This window comes from Bos taurus, chromosome 8 (assembly GCF_002263795.3).
Source record: "Bos taurus isolate L1 Dominette 01449 registration number 42190680 breed Hereford chromosome 8, ARS-UCD2.0, whole genome shotgun sequence".
Lineage (NCBI taxonomy): Eukaryota > Metazoa > Chordata > Mammalia > Artiodactyla > Bovidae > Bos > Bos taurus.
In genome coordinates, this window is record NC_037335.1 from 27,108,811 (window position 1) to 27,134,757 (window position 25,947).

Below are 25,947 nucleotides of genomic sequence, written 5' to 3' on the forward strand. Positions count from 1 at the left end.
ACACAGGTTTGTATGTTGATTTTGTACCCTGCCACTCTGTCATATTTATTTTTTCTAATAGCTTTTTTTGTAGAGTTTTTTCTTTATCATTTTATAAAATCATGTCATCCACAAACAGTGACACTTTTACTTCTTTCTTTCCATTTGGACTCCTTTTATTTCTTTTTCTTGCCTAATTGCTCTTGTTAGGACTTCCAATATTATGTTGAATAACAGTGGCAAGAGTAGCCTTTGTTCTGGTCCTGATGTTAGAGACAGAACTTTTAGTTTTTCACCATTGAGTATGATGTTAGATGTGGATTTGTCATTTACAACTTTATTATGATGAGGTATGTCATTTTTATAACCATTTAGTTGAGAGGTGTTTTTTTTTAATCACAAATGAGCACTGAATCTTGTCAAATGCCTTTTTTGCATTTATTGAGATAATTATGATTTTCATCCTTCATTTTGTTAATGTGATATCCTATTGATTGATCTGCAGATGTTGAAACTTCTTTATATCCTGGGATAAATCCCACTTGATCATGGTGATGATTCTTTTAATGTACTGTTTTACTTGACTTGCTAATACTTCAATTCAGAAATTTTGCATCTATGTTCATCAGAGATATTGGCCTGTAATTTTCTTTTTCTGTGTGTTGTCTTTATGTGGTTTTTGTATAAGAGTGGAGTTAGCCTCATAAAATGAGTTAGGAATCATAATCCCCTCTTCAGTTTTTCGGAAGAGTCTGAGAAGAATAGATATTAAATCTTCTTTGAATGGTTGGCAGAATTTATCTGTGAAGTCATCCAGGTCTGGAGAGCTTTCTGATTATCATTTCAATTTCTTTATAGTGATATGGTCTATTAAGATTTTCTATTTCTTCATGATTCGATCTTGGAAGTTGTATAATTCTAAGAATTTGTCCATTTCATCTAGTTTGTTCAATTTGTTGGCATAGAGCTGTTCATAATATTCTCTTACAATCCTTCATATTTCTGTGGTATTCATTGTTATGTCTCCTCACTCATTTCTATATTTTCTAGAGTTTTGTCTTTTTTTTTCCTTAAAGAGTATAACTAAAGATTTGCTGATTTTATCTTTTCAAGGAGCTATCTAATTTCATTGATCTTTTTTCCTACTGTCTTTTTAGTCTCCATTTAATTGATTTCCCAGGTGGTTTACTGGTTTCAATATACGGTTTAAACTTGAGAAAAGTTCCATGTGTACTTGAGAAGAATATGCATTTTGCTGCACTTGGACTGAATATCCTGAACAAATCTATCCAATCCATCTGGTCTAATGCATCATTTAAGACCGTTGTATCATTGTTGAATTTTGTCTGGATGAACTATCCGTCAATGTAAATTGGGTACTGAAGTCCCCTACTATTGTGTTACAGTCAATTGCTCCTTTTAGGCTTGTTAGTAACTGTTTCACATACACTCTGGTGCTTTCTATGTTAGATATGTGTGTGTGTGTGTGTGTGTGTGTGTGTGTGTGTGTATGTTGTATCTTCTTGATGAATGGTCCCCTTTATCATTATATACTGTTCAATTTCGTCTCATTACTTTTTTTGACTTCAAGTATATTTTGTCTGATATGAGTATGTCTACATCAACTTCCTTTGAATATCATCTGCTTGGAGTATCATATTCAATCCCTTCACTTTGACCTTGCATTTGTCTTTAGAACTGAGGTGAGTCTTCTAGAGACAGCATATAGTCTTATTTTTTAATGCATCTGGTTACTCTGTGTCTTTTGACTGGTGAATTCAATCCATTACATGAATTATAATTGATAGATGAAAACTAAGTACTGCCATTTTACTTTTTGTTTTCTGGTTGTTTTATATCTCCATCATTTCTTTTACTTTGTATTTATGTCTGCTGTTTTGGTTTGCTGGTTTTCTGTGATGCTTTTCTCGTTTATTCTTTGTTCATTTTCATGTCTCTGCTGTAGATTTATATTTTGTGTTTACTGTGGGTTTGGTATAAAATATCTCAGTGGTTAAAAATCCTCTTTTTTTCTGTTGATAGCATCTTCATTTATGTCTATGGATTACATCCTTTTCCTCTTCCCTTTTGTTTTTACTGTCTCAAATTATCCCTTTATATGTTCTGAGTTTTTACCAAACTGCAAGTGGCTATAGTTATTTTTCCCCTTTAATGTTTCTGCTATAATACAGTATTTAGAAGCCTATTCAAATAGAGTTAAGTTTTTCCGATTCTATTTATCCCCTGCTAAAATACGTTTACCCTTGCCTTTTTATTTCTGATAGAGGAACACTTTTCAACATTTCTTGTACAACAGGTCTAGTTTTGATGAACGCCCTGAGCTTTTACATGTCTTGGAAAACCTTTATTTCTCCTTCATAGCTAAATGATAACTTTGCTGGATAGAGTACTCTTGGGTAAGAGTTCTTGTCTTTCAGTATTTTGAACTTGTTATTCCAATCCCTCCAGACTGTAGGATTTCTACTGAGAAATCTCCTGAGAGCCTTAAAGAGGTTCCCCTGGAGGTTGCGTTCAATTCAGTTCAGTCACTCAATAGTGTCTTTGCGACCCCATGGACTGCAGCATGCCAAGCCTTCCTGTCCATCACCAACTCCCGGAGTTTACTCAAACTCATGTCTATTGAGTCAGTGATGACATCCAACCATCTCATCCTCTGCTGTCCCGTTCTCCTCCTGCCTTCAATCTTTCCCAACATGAGGGTCTTTTCAAATGAGTCAGCTCTCTGCATCAGGTGGCCAAAGTATTAAGAGTTTCAGCTTCAACATCAGTCCTTCCAGTGAACATTCAGGACTGATTTCCTTTAGGATGGACTGGTTGGATCTCCTTGAAGTCCAAGGGACTCTCAAGAGTCTTCTCCAACACCACAGTTCAAAAGCATCAATTCTTCTGTGCTCAGCTTTCTTTATAGTCCAACTCTCACATCCATACATGACTACTGGAAAAACCATAGCTTTGACTAGACGGACCTTTGCTGGCAAAGTAACATCTCTGCTTTTTAATATGCTGTCTAGATTGGCCATGGTAGATTACCATCCTTTTCTTTTTCCTGGCTGAATTTCAAAATTTTGTCATTGACTTTTGAAAATTTAATAAAATGTGTCTTAGACAAGGTTTTTGCATTGAGGTAATTATTCTCTTAGCCTCCTGGTCTTGTATACCCAGTTCTTTCCCTCCTCTTTGGGAGGCTCTTAGCTATCACAGATAAATTTTCTGCTCCCTTCTCCTTCTTTTCTCCTTCTGGTATACCCATTACCCTAATGTTGCCCTTCTAAAAGAGTTGAATAACTATTTTAGAATCTTCTCATTTTTTCATATCTCAATCCTTTTTCTTCTTCTACTACATTATTTCTTAATTTCCATCTTTGAGCTCACTAATTATCTCTTCACTATGATCTGCTCTGTATCCAGCACTTTATAATGCATTCCTCATATCATTTACTGAGTTATTAAGTTCTATAATTTCTGTTTCTTTTTTAGTTTTAAAATCTTTGGTAAAGTATTCCTTCTGTTCATTAACTTTATTCCTGAGCTCAATGAACTACCTTTCTGAGTTTTTGTGTTAACTAGTTGAGCTTCTTCATGACAGCTATTTTGAATTCTCTATCAATCAGATTGCAATGCTCCGTGATTTTTAAGCTTAGTTTCTGGGGAATTGTCATTTTCGTTTTGTGGTAAAGTGTTACTGTGGTTTTTCATGGTGCTCGATCAGTTTTTCCTCTGCTGACACACAGAAGTAGGGAACACCTTTCTGCTTTACTCTAACAATTCAACAGGTCAGAAATTAGAAGTCTTTCTTTTAATTTCCAGTAGGTGGTGATATAATACAAGTTTTGGGCTTCTCTTACTTGAGATGCCTCTGGGTGTATCTGAGAGTCTGCATTTTCCATGCTCCTCTGCCTCTGTGTGGCCCTGTGCCTTCATTATTGTTTCTCGTGTCTCTAGGGTCGTTGGTGCCCTGCTTCCACAAGTGTCATAGTTGCTGCTGCCTGGGGCACTGGGATGGTGGGCTATTCCCTCATATCTGGGATCCTGAATTGCAGGTTGCACAACGATGAGGGAAGAGGCAGGAGGAGGCAGGGTCCTGCAGATGCCTCCATGGTATCCAGTGTTATAACTTTCCTGTGGGTGACTCTGTGGTGTCCAGTGCTGTAATTTTCCTGCGGGTACCTCTGTAGCATTCAGTATCGTAAGCTGCACTGCTGCAGATGTGCAAGTGAAGGGCAAGAGTAAGGCCTCACTATCACTGCTGCCCAGTTTCTTATGGCTGCAGGCACCACTGTGGCCAGGAAGATAGCATCATGTGCATCACCTCCTCTGTCACTGTCAGATTCTCTGAGATTGTGGGCACAGGTGCTGGTGTTGATAGACCAGGACTGCAAGCATGCCTCCACTGTTCCCTTCGTTCTGCATCCTCCATATTTTCCAATCCAACCATCTTTAGTGCACAGATATGCAGAATTCTCCAGCATCCTGATGTACTGAACACAGACATCTTTGTTGTGCTGTGGATGTTTTAGTAGTTGTATATTGAAGGTGAAAGACATAGATAGCTTTTCATTTGTGATGGTGCTAACTTTACAGAATATAACTTTAAATGTACATTTTTCAACCAAAAAATTATAACATGCAAGAAAGAGACAAGCATCATTCATAAAACGGAAAGAAACCAGGCAACAGATACTGTCCATGAGAAAATTCAGATACCAGATTTCAAATAGATTTCAAGAGACATTATAAGTATACTTAAAAAGCAAAAGAAAATCATGCTTTTAAAAGTACCATATCTTTTTCAAAACAGTAAAATGACAGTCTTATCCAATAGCAAATACCAAAAAAGTATATATTTTAAAACATTCAAATGGAAGATCTGGTACTAAAAAGCACAGTGACTAAAATGAAAAAAATATATATATATATTAACCTTACCAGAAGAGCTCAACTTTTAATATGAATTGGTAGGAATAAGAACAAAAAATTTGAAGATATATCAAAAAATAATAAAAATGAATAGACACAGAGAAATAATGGGACATAATCAGAAGGAGAGGCAATAGAATAAGGAACAGAAAAAATACTCCAAGAAATAATGGCTGAAAACTACCAAACAATGATGAAAAACATTAATCTATACATCCAAGAAACACTACAAACTCTCTAAGTACTATATATAAACAGAGATGATCATGAATAGACACATCATGGTCAAAATGCTAAAAGCCAAAGACAAGGAGAATCTGTTAGAAACCAAAAGAGAAAATGACTCATTATTTCCAATACACTTCAATAATATTAGCAACTGACTTTTCTTCAAAAATAATGGAGACTACAGACAGAGATAGCATATTAAAAATGCTCAAAGAAAAACACTGCCAACACAGATTACTATATCCAGTAATACTATATATCTAGAATACCATAGCTGGATAGAGTATCCAGAATACTATATCTATTGCCAACAGGAATACTATATCCAGTAATAGTATATCCAGTAAAAATACTAACCCATTTATAAACGAAGGCAATGAGTAACACTTGCATAATGCTGAGTATGTAGCTCCGAGCACTCTTGCCTGAAAAAACTTGCAAAAAATAGTAGAAACTGTCCAAAACCAATGTTGGAAAACTCAAAATTTTACAATAATAAAGAAAACGTTGAACCAAGAAAAAGGTAACTTAAAAAATGGATAAAATATTCTTGAATTTTTTATAAGGCCTTCCACAGCTTATTCTCAGTACACTCAGTTCAGTTCAGTTCAGTCGTTCATTCGTGTCCAACTCTCTGCAACCCCATGAATCACAGCACACCAGGCCTCCCTGTCCATCACCAACTCACGGAGTTTACTCAAACTAGTGTCCATCGAGTCGGTAATGCCATCCAGCCATCTCATCCTCTATTGTCCCCTTCTCTTCCTGCCCCCAATCCCTCCCAGCATCAGAGTCTTTTCCAATGAGTCAACTCTTCCCATGAGGTGGCCAAAGTATTAGAGTTTCAGCTTTAGCATCAGTCTTTCCAATGAACACCCAGGACTGATCGCCTTTAGAATGGACTGGTTGGATCTCCTTGCAGTCCAAGGGACTCTCAAGAGTCTTCTCCAACACCACAATTCAAAAGCATCAATTCTTCAGCACTCAGCTTCCTTCACAGTCCAACTCACATCCATACATGACCACTGGAAAAACCACAGCGTTAACTAGACGAACCTTTGTTGGCAAAGTAACGTCTCTGCTTTTTAATATGCTATCTAGATTCGGACACGACTGAAGCAACTTAGCAGCAGTAGTAGCAGATTGGTCATAACTTTCCTTTCAAGGAGTAGCATCTTTTAATTTCATGGCTGCAATCACCATCTGCAGTGATTTTGGAGCCCAGAAAAATAAAGTCTGACACTGCTTCCACTGTTTCCCCCTCTACTTTCCATGAAGTGATGGGACCAAATGCCAGGATCTTCGTTTTCTGAATGTTGAGCTTTAAGCCAACCTTTTTCACTCTCCTCTTTCACTTTCATCAAGAGGCTCTTTAGTGCCTCTTCACTTTCTGCCAAAAGGGTGGTGTCATCTGCATATCTGAGGTTATTGATATTTCTCCCGGCAATCTTGATTCCAGCCTGTGCTTCTTCCAGCCCAGCATTTCTCATGATGTACTCTGCATATAAGTTAAATAAGCAGAGTGACAATATACAGCCTTGACATACTCTTTTTCCTATTTGGAACCAGTCTGTTGTTCCATGTCCAGTTCTAACAGTTGCTTCCTGACCTGCATATAGGTTTCTCAAGAGGCAGGTCAGGTGGTCTGGTATTCCCATCTCTTTCAGAATTTTCCACAGTTTACCGTGATCCACATAGTCCAAGGCTTTAGCATAGTCAATAAAGCAGAAATAGATGTTTTTCTGGAACTCTCTTGCTTTTTTCGATGATCCAGTGAATGTTGGCAATTTCATCTCTGGTTCCTCTGCCTTTTCTAAAACCAGCTTGAACATCTGGAAGTTCACAGTTCACGTAATCCTGAAGCCTGGCTTGGAGAATTTTGAGCATTACTTTGCTAGCGTGTGAGATGAGTGCAATTGTGAGGTAGTTTGAGCATTCTTTAGCTTTGCTTTCTTTGGGATTGGAATGAAAACTGAGCTTTTCCAGTCCTGTGGCCACTGCTGAGTTTTCCAAATTTGCTGGTATATTGAGTGCAGCACTTTCACAGCATCATCTTTCAGGATTTGAAACAGCTCAACTGGAATTCCATCACCTCCACTAGCTTTGTTCATAGTGATGCTTTCTAAGGCCCACTTGACTTCACATTCCAGGATGTCTGGCTCTAGGTGAGTGATCACATCATCATGATTATCTGAGTTATGAATGTCTTTATGAATGTCTTTTTTGTACAGTTCTTCTGTGTATTCTTGCCACCTCTTCTTGATATCTTCTGCTTCTATTAGGTCCATACCATTTCTGTCCTTTATCGAGCCCATCTTTGCATGATATGTTCCCTTGGTATCTCTAATTTTCTTCAAGAGATCTCTAGTCTTTCCCGTTCTGTTGTTTTCCTCTATTTCTTTGTATTGACACACTAGCCATCTAAAATCCAAGAATTTTAAAACAGTATAATTCATATTGTGGCAGTAGCCAGTGTTCCCAGTAGGTGGTCTTTTCTGGTTTGGGAAAGAGCAGAAAAAAAACTTTGCTAGCAAATTACTGTATGTATCTATTATAACTGGTCTAGTGGTGACCAAAAGGATGCAAAGGGATTATCTCTGACCAGACTCTGAACACAGACTGGAAAAGTGGAGTTCAGTTCACTTCAGTCGCTCAGTCGTGTTCGACTCTTTGCAACCCCATGTACTGCAGCATGCCAGGATTCCCTATCCATCACCAACTCCTAGAGCTTTGTCAAACTTACATCCATTGAGTTGGTGATGCCATCCAACCATCTTATCATGGCTCAAGTGCCTTTGCACAGGGCAAAAGATGACTGGTTACAATATGCAATAGGATGCCTAAGTCGCAGACTAAATGTCGTGGGAAATTCTTTGGGAAATTAAGACATTCAAAAATACCCTTTCACATGGGAGAGTTTATAAGTCCACACATATCTTCAGAGAGAGATGCATATTCACAAAATCCAGAGGCACTTTACTTTGGGATAACCCCTGAGCTCAGTGCAAATCTGGGTAAGTATTAAAGGAATGCTCTATTAGCCATCTACAAGGACTGGGAAAGGAACTTGTTTTGAATCTCTGTGTGTGATTTTTTTCTTTTTGTTTTTTTCATTTTAGCAGTTGGCAGTCAAGGTGAAATTCGGTCACAAAAGGAGGAGACAAAAGCTAAAGGACAAAGACTTCAATAACTGAATACAGTAAAGAATAAACACTTTACAAAAATAAACTGAAGCACTAAACAAAAAGACTACCATAGCCTCCAGCAGTTAAAGCAGCAAAGTCTTGGGAAGGGGTAGGATCTGATTTCCAGCATTATCATATATTTGTTACCACAAATGCCCAACTTTCAAGAACAAGAAAAGGTTACAAAGCATACAAAGAAACCAGATAATGTGGCATATTCAAAGCAACACAAAAAGTAACAGAAACAATTCCTGAGGAAGCTCAGATATCAGATCTACAAGGCAAAACTTTAAAACTTTAAAACGTTAAAACTATCTCTAGTATACTTAAAGAAAAATAAGTAAAAGAATTGAGGAAACCAGAAAAACAATGTATTAATATAAACCAAACAAATATCAATAAAGAGCCTGAGGTTATAAACATGAATCAAATTCTAGAGGTAAAAATTAAAATAATCGAAATGCATAATTCACCAGAGGGGTCAACCATGTGAGCAAACTAAAAGATAGAACTAGTGAATTTACTGAATCTGAGGAGCAGAAAGATGAATGAAGAAAATTGAATAGAGTCTAAGAGAACAGTGGGACACTATTAACAGACAAAAATGTACATTATTTGGGAGTCCCAAAAAGAAAAGAGACAGAAGGTGGGGGGGGGGGAGGGGGTGGTGGCAGAAACAAGGGCCAAAAACTTCTCAATTCTGATGAAATACATGTATCTATAAAGCCAACGGCCACAACAAACTCCAAGTAAGATCAACAGAAAGAGACCCACACTAAGATACACTACAATTAAACTTTTTAAAATCAGCCAAAAACAAAAAGAGAATTATGAGTGTCTAGTCACAAGGGCTCATTAGTGAGAGTAACACCTGATTTCTCATCAGAAATCATCAGTCAGAAGGCAATGATATATATTTAAATGATATATTTAAAGTTTTGAAAGAAAAAATGTCAAGGTTGAATTCTATACCCAGCAAAACTGTCCTTCAAAATCAGAGCATAATTAAGACATTCACAGATAAACAAAAGCTGAGGGAGTTCATTATGAAATCTAACCTATAAGAAATGCTAATGGAAATACCTCAGATAGAATGCAAAATGGTAACTCAATACCATCTGAAAATATAAAGGCTCCAGTAAAGGTAAATACATGGCAAATATAAACTGCAGTATTGTTGTATATTTGGTTTTAACTCTAATTTTTATTTTGTATATAATTTCAGAGCCAAAAATATAAAGTTATAAATCTACATTGCAGAGCACACATTTTATAAAGATGTAACTGGTGACAAAAATAACTTGAAACAGAGGGAAAAAGCAACAAAGCAGAAGAGTTTTCTATGTTATTGAAGATAAGTTAGTATCAATTCAAATTACATTGTTATAAGTTTGGGATGATAAATATAATCTTGATGGTAACCACAAAAAAATATCAAAAGAACATATACCCAAAAATGAGAAGGGAATCAAAATGTGCCATTACAAAAAAAATCAACTAAACACAAAGGATGACAGTAATACAGGAAACGAGGGACAAAAAAAATGTAGAAGACATAGACCAAACAGGCAATAAAGTGGCAGAAGTTAATCTTTATTTACTAGTAATTACTTTAAGTGCACACAGATTAAATTCTATCAAAAGACAGAGATAGAATAAAGAAAATATTATACAACTATGTTCTTTTAGAACAGACTATCAGATCCAAAGACACAAAAAAATGAAAATCAAAGAATGAGAAAAAGTACTTCATGAAAATAATAACCAAAACAGAACTAGGATGAATGTAAGAATACTGGACAAAAAAGACTAAGTCAAAAACAGTTACAAGAGGCCAAGTCGCTTCAGTCGTGTCCGACCCTGTGCGACCCCATAGACAGCAGCCCACCAGGCTCCTCCGTCCTTGGGATTCTCCAGGCAAGAATACTGGAGTGGGTTGCCATTTCCTTCTCCAATAAGAGGCCAAAGAGGGCATTAGATATTAATCAATGAGTCAAGTCAATTCATCAAGATGTAACCACTGTAAATATACATGCACCAAAACCAAAGCCCTAAATTATACAAAGGACAGAACAGAAAGAATAGTTTTATATTAATAGATGGGTAATTCAATAGTCCACTTTAAATAATGGTAGAACCTCTAGATAGGTGAGCAGTAAGGATAAAAAGACCAATAAAACACTATGAAACAAGTATATTTAACAGATGTATATGGTTCACTCTACCCCCAAACAGCAAAATACATATTTTTCTTAATTACAAATGGAACATTCAACATATCAGACCATATTTCAAGTCAAAAAACATCTCTCAATAAATTTTAAAACATTAAAATCATACAAAGCATCTTCTCTGAGCACAGTAGATGGAGCTAAAACTCAATTAACAGAAGGAAAACTGAAAAATTCAAAACACATGGAAATTAAACAATACACTCTTGAAGAGCCAATTGATCAAAGAAGAAACCACAAGAAAATCCTAAAATATCCAGATACAAATGAAAACAAAAACATAACATGCCAAAACTCACAGGATGTAACAAAGGTCAGAAGGAAACTTAAATGCCTATACTAAAAAAGGTGACATATCTAAAACCAACAATGCAATTTTATAGCTTAGGGAAACAGAAAAGTATAGCTGAGTGATCCAAAAGGAGAAGGAAGCAATGAAATAATGAAGATTATTGTTGAAATACTTTTAAAGGCATACAATATATTCAACTAACTCTAAAGCTGACTCTTTTGAAGACAGCAACAGAATTAAAAGAAAGAATGCAAGTGACTTGTAAGGACAGTACTACTAACCATACAGAAATTTAAAAGATGACTGAAGAATACTATAAACAATTGTCCAACAAATTAGATAACTAAGATGAAAAGTACAAATTCTGAAACATACAAAATACCTAAACTGACTCAAGAATAAATAGAAAATCTCAACCCATGATAAGTGAACTTAATCAGCTATTAAATTCTCCCAACACAGAAAATTCCCAGACCAGATGGTTTCACTGGTGAATTCTACCAAACATTTTAAAAGATTTCATACTAATTCTGTTCAAATTACTCCAAAAATGTAAGGGAGGGAACACTTCTGAACTCATTCTTTAAGGCTATCATTATCACTATCATTTATCATTAAGATCAGATAAAAATATTACACTTATTATACTAACGTCAGATAAAAATAAAGATACCCCAGCAGCATAAGGTTGGTCTAACATCCAAAAAACAAGGTAATATGCTGTACCAATAAAATGAAAGACAAATACCACATAACCATTTCAATAGATACATAAAAAGCATTTATTTGCCTAAACCCAACACCATTTTATGATTAAAAAAAAAATTCAACACACTAGGAAAAGAAGGGAATTTTCTTAACTGATAAGGTGTATCAACAACAAGCTCATTGCTAACACCACACCTAAGAGCAAATCCTTTCCTCCTGAAATCAGGAAGAAGATATAGATTTCCACTCTCTCTTTTTTTCTATTTAACTTCATACTAGAGACTCTAGCTAGGGTGACAGGCAATAAAAGGAGATAAAAGACATACAAATTAGAAAGGAAGAAAACGAGTTCTACTTACAGATGACATGATCTTACACACAGAAAATCCTACAGAAACAATCTGTTTAGGTAGTTTGCAAAATATAAGACTAATATAGAAAAATTAATTGCATACATAACATTAGGAATGAACCATACAAAAAGGAAATTAAGAAACAATTCCATTTAGAATAACAGAAAAAATAATTAAATATTTTAAAATATATGTATCCAAAGAAGTGCAAAGTTATAATCTGAAAACTATAACACATTACTGAAAGAAATTAAAGAAGGTTCTAAATAAATGAAACATCTCCTATTTATGAATTGGAGTTACAATATTGTTAAGATGGTAACACTCACCATATTGATCTGATTCAACAGAATCTCTATCAAAACCATATCAGCTTGCTTTTTTTTTTCCAGAAGAAATGGAAAAGCTGATTCTAAAACTCATATAGAAATGTAAATGATAGAGAAAAGCTAACCTTGAAAAAAAAAAGACTAAATATTGAGGACACACAAATCCTAACTGCAAAATTTATTACAAATCTACAATAATCAATATAGTGTGATATAGGCATAAAGGATAAATGTATAGATCAAAGGAACAGAACTGAGGTCCAGAAATAAATCTTTATATATACAGGCAATTTATTTTAAATAAATATGCTAGGATAAATTCAGTGGGGGAAGAACAGTCTTTTTTTTTATCAAATGGAACTGGGACAATGGAATAACACATGCAAAACAATGCAAGTGGATTCCTATCAAATATCATATTTAAAAATTAACTCAAAATGGATTAAAGAACTAAATGTAAGAAATAAAACTCTTAGAAGAAAACATAAGGATCATTTTCATGATCTTGGATTAAGCAATGGTTTCTCAGATGCACATCTGAGATGCATCTGAGAATGCTCAAAAGCATGGACAACAAAAGAAAAAGTAGATAAGTTAAATATAAAAGTTTTACACTTTGTGTTCAAATAATACCATTAAGGATGTAAGAAACAACTCAGAGAACTAAAAAAAATAGTTTAAAATTATATAAATAAAAAGAGATTTGTATCTAGAATATGCACAAAAGAAATTGCATATTTCTTCAGAGATATGCAAATGGCCAATAACATAAAAAGATGACCAAAATTATTCACCTTCAGAGAAATGAAAATAAAAACAACAATGAGGCCACTCACATCCACAAAGATGCCTAAAAATCAAAAAGACAATAGTAAGTGTTGCCAAGGACATAGAGAAATCAGAACCCTCAGACAGTGCTGTTTAGAATGTAAATGTTTTTGAAAACAGTCTGACCGTTCCTCAGAAGCTTAAAAACAAAATTATCACATGACCTTGTAATCTCACTCCTTGGTATACACCTATGAGAAATAAAAATATATGTATATACAAAATCTTGAACACACATATTTATAGTACAAATGTCCATCTAATTGAGATAAATAAAATATAGATTATCTATATAATAGAGTATATTCAACTATAAAAATAATAAAGTACTGATACATACAGCAACATGGATAAACTCTTTGAAAACATTATTCTAAGTGAAGGAAGTCAGTCATGAAAGATCTTATAATCCATGAAAATTCATTTCATTAATATGAAATGTTTAGAACAGATAAATCTATACAGTGAGAAAGCCCATAGGTGGTGATCTTGGGCTGCAAAGCTAAAGATAAATGAGGAATGATTATTAAAAGTTATAGGGCTTCTTTTGGAGTTGATGAAAATGTTCTAAAAGTAATTTTGGTAATAGTTGTAAAACCCTGCAAAAACTAAAAATTATTGGCCTGTACACTTTAAATGGATTAAATGTATGGTATGAGAATTATATGCCAAAAGAAAAAAAGGAGACAGCTTTCTTACTGACACTGTAATTGTATAAAATAAAAAATATACACGTTTTTAGAACTAATATGACATTTGGGAAAAGTTGTCGAAAGAAGTTCAAGATAATTCAGTAACACTGCTCATGTCCATAAGTAATTAATTAAAATATAATTTAAATGTTTTTAGTATAAAACAATATTTTTACAATAATATGAATAGCTAGTAATAAACATAATAAAAGCAAAGTGAAAGTGGTGTCCAACTCTTTGCAACCCCATGGACTGTAGCCTACCAGGCTCCTCAGTCTGTGGAATTTTCCAGGCAAGAGTACTGGAGTGGGTTGCCATTTCCTTCTCCAGGGTATCTTCCTAACCCAGGGATCAAACCCAGGTCTCCCACATGGCAGGCAGATGCTTTACCGTCTGAGCCATCATTTTAAGAAAATTATAAAACCTTATTCCAAATTCTTAAACAGTAGATCACAATTCTTCCCAAATTAACTCATAATGTAGATAATGTTCCAATATGCCTTCTAATAGAATTTTTCAGTAAAACTAATAAAATAATCCTTAAATATTACTATAGAAGAGGTACATTAGGGTTCATGACTTAAAAAAAGAATAAATAAGTAGGTCACTCTAGCAAATAATGAGTAAAATTATGAAACTACAATACCTGAACACATGAAAATAATAGGAAGTCCAGAAATAAATCAATATACACATGGCAACTTAAAGATGTGAGAGAAACCGCATCACAAATCAATAAACTACTGAATACCATATTCCAATATGAATTCCAAATAAAGACTTCAGGGTATGGGAAACTTAAGACTATAAGACTTCTAGAACAAAAACATTAGAAAAGAAAATATTAACAAAAATGACTATAGAAATTTGCATACTTTGAATGTCTAATTTACATTATTCAAATTCATGGGACAGAAGTTATTTGCAATACATATGTAAAACAAAGCACTGCTATATGGAATAAAGTATGCGTACAAATTAATAAGAAAATACAAACACTCTAATAGAAAAAAGACTAAAAATCACAGTAGATAAGAAAATGCACTATCTGAATGGTAAAAAAAGGAAATGAAAATCATCATCAGAAACTCATGGAGGGGGCGGTCCTAAGATGGCAGAGGAATATGATGGGGAGACCACTTTCTGCCCCACAAATTCATCAAAAGAACATTTGAACGCTGAGTAAATTCCACAAAACAACTTCTGAATGCTAGCAGAGGATATCAGGCACCCAGAAAAGCAGCCCACCGTCTTTGAAAGGAGGTATGAAAAATATAAAAGATAAAAAGAGAGACAAAAGAGGTAGGGACAGAGCTCCGTCCTGTGAGTTCAGTTCAGTCGCTCAGTCGTGTCTGACTCTGCAACCTCATGAATCGCAGCACACCAGGCCTCCCTGTCCGTCACCATCTCCCAGAGTTCACTCAAACTCACATTCATCGAGTCGGTGATGCCATCCAGCCATCTCATCCTCTGTCGTCCCCTTCTTCTCCTGCCCCCAATCCCTCCCAGCATCAGAGTTTTTTCCAATAAGTCAACTCTTCGCATGAGGAGTTCAAAGTACTGGAGTTTCAGCTTTAGCATCATTCCTTCCAAAGAATACCCAGGACTGATCTCTTTTAAAATGGACTGGATGGATCTCCTTGCAGTCTAAGGGACTCTCAAGAGTCTTCTCCAACACCACAGTTCAAAAGTATCAATTCTTCGGCACTAAGCTTTTTTCACAGTCCAACTCTCACATCCATGCATGACTACTGGAAAAACCATACCCTTGACTAGACAGACCTTTGTTGGAAAAGTAGTATCTTTGCTTTTGAATATGCTGTCTAGATTGGTCATAACTTATCTTCCAAGGAGTAAGCGTCTTTTAATTTCATGGCTGCAATCACCATCTGCAGTGATTTTGGAGCCCCCAGAAATAAAGTCTGACACTGTTTCCACTGTTTCCCCATCTATTTGTCATGAAGTGATGGGACCAGATGCCATGATCTTTGTTTTCTGAATGCTGAGCTTTAAGCCAACCTTTTCACTCTCCTCTTTCACTTTCATCAAAAGGCTCTTTAGTTCCTCTTCACTTTCTGCCATAAGGATGGTGTCATCTGCATATCTGAGGTTATTGATATTTCTCCTGGCAATCTTGATTCCAGCTTGTGCTTCTTCCAGCCCAGCGTTTCTCATGATGTACTCTGCATATAAGTTAAATAATCAGGGTGACAATACACAGCCTTGACGTACTCCTTTTCCTATTTGGAACAAGTCTGTTTGTTCCATGTCCACTTCTAACTGTTGCTTCCTGACCTACATACAGCTTTCTCAAGAGGCTGGGCAGGTGCTCTGGTATTCCCATCTCTTTCAGAATTTTCCACAGTTTATTATGATCCACACAGTCAAAGGCTTTGGCATAGTCAACAAAGCAGAATAAGATGTTTTTCTGGAACATTCCTGCTTTTGCGATGATTCAGCGGATGTTGGCAATTTGATCTCTGGTTCCTCTGCCTTTTCTAAATCCAGCTTGAACATCTGGAAGTTCATGGTTCACGTATTGCTGAAGCCTGGCTTGGAGAATTTTGAGCATTATTTTACTAGCATGTGAGATGAGTGCAATTGTCCTTTCTGTCCCGGGAAGGGAGTCTTAAAAAGAGAGGTTTCCAAACACCAGGAAACACTCTCACTGACGAATCTATGGCGAGCCTTGGATCCAGAGGGCAACATAACCAGGAGGAAAAATAAATAAATAATTAAAACCCACAGATTACATGCCCAACCATAACTCCCCCAGCAGAGAAGCAGCACAGACGCCTGTATCCACCACTAGCAAGTGGGGGCTGGGTAGGGAAGCGCGGGCTGCACTGCCTAGATTAAGGACCAGGCCTAATACCCCAAGGGCAATCTGAGGGCATTAACTTGGGAGAGCAAACCAGACTGTGGGATAGCTACCATGTGAAAAGCCCTAACCTAAGACACCTCCGGGCCCACTCACAGAACTAAGGACTGAGCATAGCTAGCCGGCTGCAGACCGGCTCATCCCCCTCCGGAGACAGGCAGGCGAGGGTAGCCAGAGCCGGAAGGGGGCAATCGAGGCCCCAGAGAGGCGTTATCTACCAAATTGCAAGCAGGCTGCATTGCTAACCAAGACTTCTTGGGATTCTGGACAGTCAATATCCGCCTGAGAAGGTGCGCCAGTTGTACACCCAGAAAACTGAGCACCAGGGATGGGGGAGGCGATAAGTCACAGCAACCACGCTCACCAAACACCTGGTCATCTGAGCTGCTCAGACCTGGGACGGGCACAAAATGCAGGCCCAACCAAGTCTGTGCCTCTGAGGACTACCCGAGTACCTGAACCTGAGTGGCTTAGACCTGGGAGGTGCATACAATCCAGGGCCGGCCTCAGAAAGTTCCCGGCAGAGCAACCTAGAGCCTAAGCAGTGTAGACAGGGAAAGCACACACACTGTGAGCAGGGGCAAACCCAGTGTCGCTGAGACACTGCAAGCACACGCCAGTGTTATTTGTTTGCAGCGTCCCTCCCTCCCAACAGCACCACTGAACAAGTGAGCCTTAAAAAGTTCCACCACCGCCCCCTTGCGTCAGGATGGAAATTAAGACACTGAAGGGACCAGCAAATAGAAGAAGCTAAAACAGAGGGAACCTTCTTGGAAGTGACAGGTGCAATAGATTAAAATCCTGTAGTTAGTACTGACTACATAGGAAGGGGCCTATAGGTCTTGAGAAATATAAGCCTGATCGAAGAACTATCTGAAAATGAACTGACCCCACAATGCCCACAATAACACCAGAGAAAGTCCTAGATATATTTTTACTATTTTTTCTATCATTCTTTAATTAAAATTTTTTTTTTATTTTTAAGTCCTCTATTACTCCTTTAATTTTCATTTTTATAACCTACTATTATTTTGCAAAAAAAGAGACCCTATTTTTTAAAGCAAATTTCACATACATATATTTTATAATTTTTCTGACTTTTTTTTTCTTTAATATTGTATTTTTGAAAATCCAACCTCTACTCTAGATTTTTAATCTTTGCTTTTTGGTATTTGTTATCAATTTTGTACCTTTAAGAACCCAATCTTCAGTACCCATTTTTACTTGGGAGTGAGATTACTGGCTTGACTGCTCTCTCCTCCTTTGGACTCTCCTTTTTCTCTACCAGGTCGCCTCTATCTCCTCCCTCCCCCTTCTCTTCTCTACCCAACTCTGTGAATCTCTATGTGTTCTGGACGGTGGAGAACACTTAGGGAACTGATTACTGGCTGGATCCATCTAGCTCCTTTTGATTCCCCCCTTTATCCTCCTGGCCACCTCTGTCTGCTTCCTTCCTCTTCTCTTCTCTGTATAACTCCGAGAACATCTCTGAGCAGTCCAGACTGTGGAGCGCACATAAGGAAGTGATTACTGGCTAGCTTGCTCTCCCCTCTTTTGATTCTACCTCATCTCATCCTGGTCATCTCTATCTCCCTCCTCCCTCTTCTTTTATCCATGTAACTCTGTGAACCTCTCTGGGTGTCAGTCACTGTGGAGAAACTTTACATCTTTAACCTAGATGTTTTATCAATGATGCTGTATAGATGGAGAAGTCTTGAGGCTACTGTAAAAATAAGACTGAAAACCAGAAGCAGGAAGCTTAAGTCAAATCCTGAGAACACCAGAGAAATCGTGACTCCAGGGAACATTCAACGACAGGAGCTCATCAAACACCTCCATACCTACACTGAAACCAAGCACCACCCAAGGGCCAACAAATTCCAGAGCAAGACATACCACGCAAATTCTGCAGCAACACAGGAACATAGCCCTGAGCTTCAATATACAGGCTGCCCAAAGTCACTCCAAAACCACTGACATCTCATAGCTCATTACTGGACACTTCATTGCACTCCAAAGAGAAGAAATCCAATTCTACCCACCAGAACACCGATACAAGCTTCTCTAACCAGGAAACCTTGACAAGCCACCCATACAACCCCACCCACAGCGAGGAAACTTCACAATAAAGAAAACTCCACAAACTGCCAGAATACAGAAAGGCGACCCCAAACACAGCAATATAAACAAGATGAAAAGACAGAGGAATACCCAGCAGGTAAAGGAACAGGATAAATGCCCACCAAACCAAACAAAAGAGGAAGAGATAGGGAATCTACCTGATAAAGAATTCTGAATAATGATCCAAAATCTTGAAAACAAAATGGAATCACAGATAAATAGCCTGGAGACAAGGATTGAGAAGATGCAAGAAAGGTTTAACAAGGACCTAGAAGAAATAAAAAAAAGAGTCAATATATAATGAATAATGCAATAAATGATATCAAAAACACTCTGGAGGGAACAAATAGTAGAATATGGAGGCAGAAGATAGGATTAGTGAGATAGAAGATAGAATGATAGAAATAAATGAATCACAGAGGAAAAATGAAAAAATAATTAAAAGAAATGAGGACAATCTCAGAGACCTCTGGGACAATGTTAAATGCCCCAACATTTGAATCATAGGAGTCCCAGAAGAAGAAGACAAAAAGAAAGACCATGAGAAAATACTTGAGGAGATAATAGTTGAAAACTTCCCTAAAATGGGGAAGGAAATAATCACCCAAGTCCAAGAAACCCAGAGAGTCCCAAACAGGATAAACCCAAGGCAAAACACCCCAAGACACATATTAATCAAATTAACAAAGATCCAACACAAAGAACAAATATTAAAAGCAACAAGGGAAAAACAACAAATACACACAAGGGGATTCCCATAAGGATAACAGATGATCTTTCAATAGAAACTCTTCAGGCCAGGAGGGAATGGCAGGACATACTTAAAGTGATGAAAGAAAATAACCTACAGCCCAGATTACTGTGCCCAGCAAGGATCTCACTCAAATACGAAGGAGAAATCAAAAGTTTTACAGACAAGCAAAAGCTCAGAGAATTCAGCACCACCAAACCAGCTCTCCAACAAATGCTAAAGGATCTTCTCTAGACAGGAAACACAAAAAGGGTGTATAAACTCGAACCCAAAACAGTAAAGCAAATGGCAACGGGATCATACTTATCAATAATTACCTTAAACATAAATGGGTTGAATGCCCCAACCAAAAGACAAAGACTGGCTGAATGGATACAAAAACAAGACCCTTATATATGTTGTCTACAAGAGACTGACCTCAAAACAAGGGACACATACAGACTGAAAGTGAAGGGCTGGAAAAAGATATTCCACACAAATATAGACCAAAAGAAAGCAGGAGTACCAATACTCATATCAGATAAAATAGACTTTAAAACAAAGGCTGAAAGTCTACAAATAATAAATGCTGGAGAGGGTGTGGAGAAAAGGGAACCCTCTTACACTGTTGGTGGGAATGCAAACTAGTACAGCCACTATGGAGAACAGTGTGGAGATTCCTTAAAAAACTGGAAATAGAACTGCCTTATGATCCACTGAGGAAACCAGAAGGGAAAGAGACACGTGTACCCCAATGTACATCGCAACATTGTTTATAATAGCCAGGACATGGAAGCAACCTAGATGTCCATCAGCAGATGAATGGATAAGAAAGCTGTGGTACATATACACAATGGAGTATTACTCAGCCATTAAAAAGAATACATTTGAATCAGTTCTAATAAGGTGGATGAAACTGGAGCCTATTATACAGAGTGAAGTAAGCCAGAAAGAAAAACACCAATACAGTATACTAACGCATATATATGGAATTTAGAACGATGGTAACAATAAACCTGTGTACAAGACAGCAAAAGAGACACTGATGTATAGAACAGTCTTATGGACTCTGTGGGAGAGGGAGAGGGTGGGAAGATTTGGGAGAATGACATTTAAACATGTAAAATACCATGTAAGAAACGAGTTGCCAGTCCAGGTTCGATGCACGATACTGGATGCTTGGGGCTAGTGCACTGGGATGACCCAGAGGGATGGTATGGGGAGGGAGGAGGGAGGAGGGTTCAGGATGGGGAACACATGTATACCTGTGGCGGATTCATTTTGATATTTGACAAAACTAATACAATTATGTAAAGTTTTAAAATAAAATTAAATTAAAAAATAAAATAAAACAAAGGCTGTGAAATGAGACAAAGAAGGATACTACATAATCCAAGAAGAAGATATAACAATTATAAATATATATGCACCCAACATAGGAGCACCACAATATGTAAGACAAATGCTAACAAGTATGAAAGGGGAAATTAACAATAACACAATATAGTGGGAGACTGTAATACCCCACTCACACCTATGGATAGATCAACTAAACAGAAAATTAACAAGGAAACACAAACTTTAAATGATACAATAGACCAGTTAGACCTAATTGATATCTATAGGACATTTCACCCCAAAACAATGAATTTCACCTTTTTCTCAAGCACACACGGAACCTTCTCCAGGATAGATCACATCCTGGGCCATAAATCTAGCCTTAGTAAATTCAAAAAAATTGAAATCATTCCAAGCATCTTTTCTGACCATAATGCAGTAAGATTAAATCTCAATTACAGGAGAAAAACTATTAAAAATTCCAACATATGGAGGCTGAACAACACGCTGCTGAATAACCAACAAATCACAGAAGAAATCAAAAAAGAAATCAAAATATGCAGAGAAACAAAGGAAAATGAAAACACAACAACCCAAAACCTGTGGGACACTGTAAAAGCAGGGCTATGGGGAAGGTTCATAGCAATACAGGCATACCTCAAGAAACAAGAAAAAAATCAAATAAATAACCTAACTCTACACCTAAAGCAACTAGAAAAGGAAGAAACAAAGAACCCCAGGGTTAGTCAAAGGAAAGAAATCTTAAAAATTAGGGCAGAAATAAATGCAAAAGAAACAAAAGACACCATAACAAAAATTAACAAAGCCAAAAGCTGGTTCTTTGAGAGGATAAATAAAATTGACAAACCATTAGCCAGACTCATCAAGAAACAAAGGGAGAAAAATCAAATCAATAAAATTAGAAATGAAAATGGAGAGATCACAACAGACAACATAGAAATACAAAGGATCATAAGAAACTACTATTGGCAATTACATACCAATAAAATGGACAACTTGGAAGAAATGGACAAATTCTTAGAAAAGTACAACTTTCCAAAACTGAACCAGGAAGAAATAGAAATCTTAACAGACCCATTAGAAGCACAGAAATTGAAACTGTAATCAGAAAACTTCCAACAAACAAAAGCCCAGGTTTAGATGGCTTCACAGCTGAATTCTACCAAAAATTTAGAGAAGAGCTAACACCTATCCTGCTCAAACTCTTCCAGAAAACTGCAGAGGAAGGTAAACTTCCAAACTCATTCTATGAGGCCACCATCACCCTCATACCAAAACCTGACAAAGATGCCACAAAAAAAAAACTACAGGCCAATATCACTGATGAACATAGATGCAAAAATCCTTAATAAAATTCTAGCGATCAGAATCCAACAGCATTAAAAAGATCATACATCATGACCAAGTGGGCTTTATCCCAGGAATGCAAGGATTCTTAATATCCACAAATCAATTGATGTAATATACCACATTAATAAATTGAAACATAAAAGCCATATGATTATCTCAATAGATGCAGAGAAAGCCTTTGACAAAATTCAACATCCATTTATGATAAAAAAAAAAAACCTCCAGAAAGCAGGAATAGAAGGAACATACCTCAACATAATAAAAGCTATATATGACAAACCCACAGCAAACATTATCCTCAATGGTGAAAAATTGAAAGCATTTCCCCTAAAGTCAGGAACAAGACAAAGGTGCCCACTTTCAGCACTACTATTCAATATGGTTTTGGAAGTTTTGGCCACAGCAATCATAGCAGAAAAAGCAATAAAAGGGATCCAGATTGGAAAAGAAGAAGTAACACTCTCACTGTTAGCAGATGACATGATCCTCTACATAGAAAACTCTAAAGACTTCACCAGAAAATTACTAGAGCTAATCAATGAACATAGTAAAGTTTCAGGATATAAAATCAACACACAGAAATCCCTTGCATTCCTACACACTTACAATGAGAAAACAAAAGAGAAATTAAGGAAACAATTCCATTCACCATTGTAATGAAAAGAATAAAATATTTAGGAATATACTTACCTAAAGAAACAAAAGATCTATATATAGAAAACCATAAAACACTGGTGAAAGAAATCAAAGAGGACACTAATAGATGGAGAAATATACTGTGTTCATGGATCGGAAGAATCAATATAGTGAAAATGAGTATACTACCCAAAGCAATCTATAGATCAATGCAATCCCTATCAAGCTACCAATGGTATTTTTCACAGAGCTAGAACAAATAATTTCACAAGTTGTATGGAAATACAAAAAACCTCCAATAGCCAAGGCAATCTTGAGAAAGAAGAATGGAACTGGAGGAATCAAGCTGCCTGACTTCAGGCTCTACTACAAAGCCACAGACATCAAGATAGTATGGTACTGGCACAAAGACAGACATATAGCTCAATGGAACAAAATGGAAAGCCCAGAGATAAACCCACGTACCTATAGACACCTTATCTTTGGCAAAGGAGGCAAGAATATACAATGGAGAAAAGAGGATCTCTTTAACAAGTGGTGCTGGGAAAACTGGTCAACCACTTGTAAAAGAATGAAACTAGAACACTTTCTAACAACATACACAAAAATAAACTGAAAATGGATTACAGATCTCAATGTAAGACCAGAAACTATAAAACTCCCAGAGGAGAACACAGGCAAAACACTCTCTGACATAAATCACAGCAGGATCCTCTATGACTCACCTCCTAGAATATTGGAAATAAAAGCAAAAATAAACAAATGGGACCTAATTAAAATTAAAAGCTTCTGCACAACAAAGGAAACTATAAGCAAAGTGAAAAGACAGCCTTCAGAATGGGAGAAAATAATAGCAAATGAAGCAACTGACAAACAACTAATCTCAAAAATATACAAGCAACTCCTGCAGCTCAATTCCAGAAAAATAAATGACCCAATCAAAAAATGGGCCAAAGATCTAAACAGACATTTCTCCAAAGAAGACATACAGATGGCTAACAAACACATGAAAAGATGTTCAACATCTCTCATGATCAGAGAAATGCAAATCAAAACACAATGAGGTACCATTTCACGCCAGTCAGAATGGCTGCGATCCAAAAGTCTACAAGCAATAAATGCTGGAGAGGGTGTGGGGAAAAGTAACCCTCTTACACTGTTGGTGGGAATGCAAACTAGTATAGCCACTATGGAGAACAGTGTGGAGATTCCTTAAAAAACTGGAAATAGAAGTGCCATACGACCCAGAAATCCCACTGCTGGGCATACACACCAAGGAAACCAGAATTGAAAGGGACACGCGTACCCCAATGTTCATCGCAGCACTGTTTACAATAGCTAGGACATGGACGCAACCTAGATGTCCATCAGCAGACAAATGGATAAGAAAGATGTCGTACATATACACAATGGAGTGTTACTCAGCCATTAAAAAGAATTCATTTGAATCAGTTCTAATGAGGTAGATTAGAACTAATAATTAGTTCTAATGCACTGGAGCCTATTATACAGAGTGGAGTAAACCAGAAAGAAAAACACCAATACAGTATACTAACGCATATATATGGAATTTAGAAAGATGGTAACAATAACCCTGTATGCGAGACAGCAAAAGAGACACAGATGTATAGAACAGTCTTTTGGACTCTGTGGGAGACGGTGAGGGTGGGATGATTTCGGAGAATGGCATTGAAACATGTATAATATCATATGTAAAATGAATCACCAATCCAGGTTTAATGCATGATATAGGATGCTCGGGGCTGGCGCACTGGGATGACCCAGAGGGATGGTATGGGGAGGGAGGTGGGAGGGGGGTTCAGGTTGGGGAACATGTGTAAACCTGTGGCGGATTCGTGTTGATGTATGGCAAAACCAATACAATATTGTAAAGTAATTAGACTCTAATTAAAATAAATTTATATTAAAAATAAATAAAAAATAAATCAATTGGTTTGGAGAATATATATATATATATATCTACACACATGTGTTATAAATTCTTCTTAAGCATGCATACACATAGAGGGGCTATCATATTTACAAGAACCAAAATTTTAGGGGTTAGCCTTTTCAATAAAATCTATGGTTAAGAAGAAAACTGAAATTCAATAGGAAAAAATGAACAAAAACTTTCTCAAGACCAAGAGAAAGCCACAAAAAATTATTTTGAAAAATATTTATCAGAAAAGATATAAGAAGATTATGAAGACTGATTGTTCCTTTTATCTTCTATATTTTACTACAAATAAGGTCCTCTCAAGCCAAAGAAATACATATAAAACACATGTATTTTTTAACTGCTTTTTGTTTTTTTTATGTATTTTTAAAGGACTTGAAAAATACAATCTGAAAACTATACTGCAATAAATTCTAGTTATATCTATAAATTTAAGCCCTAATTAAAAAAAGCCAAAATTCATAATTCTAAATGTGTTTTTTAAACATATTTTATTTCAAAATGCAATAGCCTTTATTTTTTAATGATAACATTTTAGATAAGTATTTGAAGTCAGTTTCCTGCTTTGCAACATCAATTTTTAAAAAGCTATGGGTCTTAAGTGAAGGAATATAAATTAATGCTAGTCCCCACTGGTGGATTTGAATATATAACTTGCTATTTAAAGAAAATAACATGTAATAAACTTCCTAAGAAGTTAGATTCAAAATAACAGCATGGATTCCATTCTCATTCCATACCTTTACTTTTGCATCAATGCTAAATTTTTCTTTTCTCCAATGTGCTTCCTGCTTCCTCAGTTTCTCCAGCTCATTTAGCAGGTCAGCGCAGTGGGTACTTAATTTCTCATTTTCCTCCTTCAGATTTTTTATAACCAGCCTGTTTTGCTCTTCCTTAATCTGCACACACTCCTTAGTGTCCCGTAGAATAGTACCACAAGGGCCGATACAAAAAACAACAACAACAAAAAAAGCTGAGAACTAATCCGCAAATACAAACTGTGCAATTTTACGCTCCCAGAAGCTTCTTCTATATTTGATGGCCAAGGTCACCTGTATACTTTCACTGGCCTCTTTTCATGCAGGTGGATGGGTCATATTTTTCACTGGATGACAGCTTTGATGAGTACACATTTGCAAAGAGCCCA

The 25,947-nt window shown here is 36.5% G+C and overlaps 1 protein-coding gene across 5 annotated transcripts in view; it reads right to left on the bottom strand.

Annotated features, from left to right (window-relative positions):
- Positions 1-25,947, bottom strand: part of CNTLN (centlein) — a 352,812-nt gene that overhangs the window by 215,149 nt on the left and 111,716 nt on the right. For 3 of the 5 annotated variants that reach the window (XM_024995809.2, XM_024995808.2, XM_059889136.1), the window contains exon 5: positions 25,541-25,711. The exons of 1 other annotated variant lie outside the window; for it this stretch is intronic. In XM_024995809.2, the coding sequence (XP_024851577.1) occupies positions 25,541-25,711 (171 nt within the window). Of the gene's footprint in view, positions 1-25,540; positions 25,721-25,947 lie in introns of all 5 variants that reach the window. One more of the 5 variants, NM_001192721.2, reaches the window with a different exon arrangement.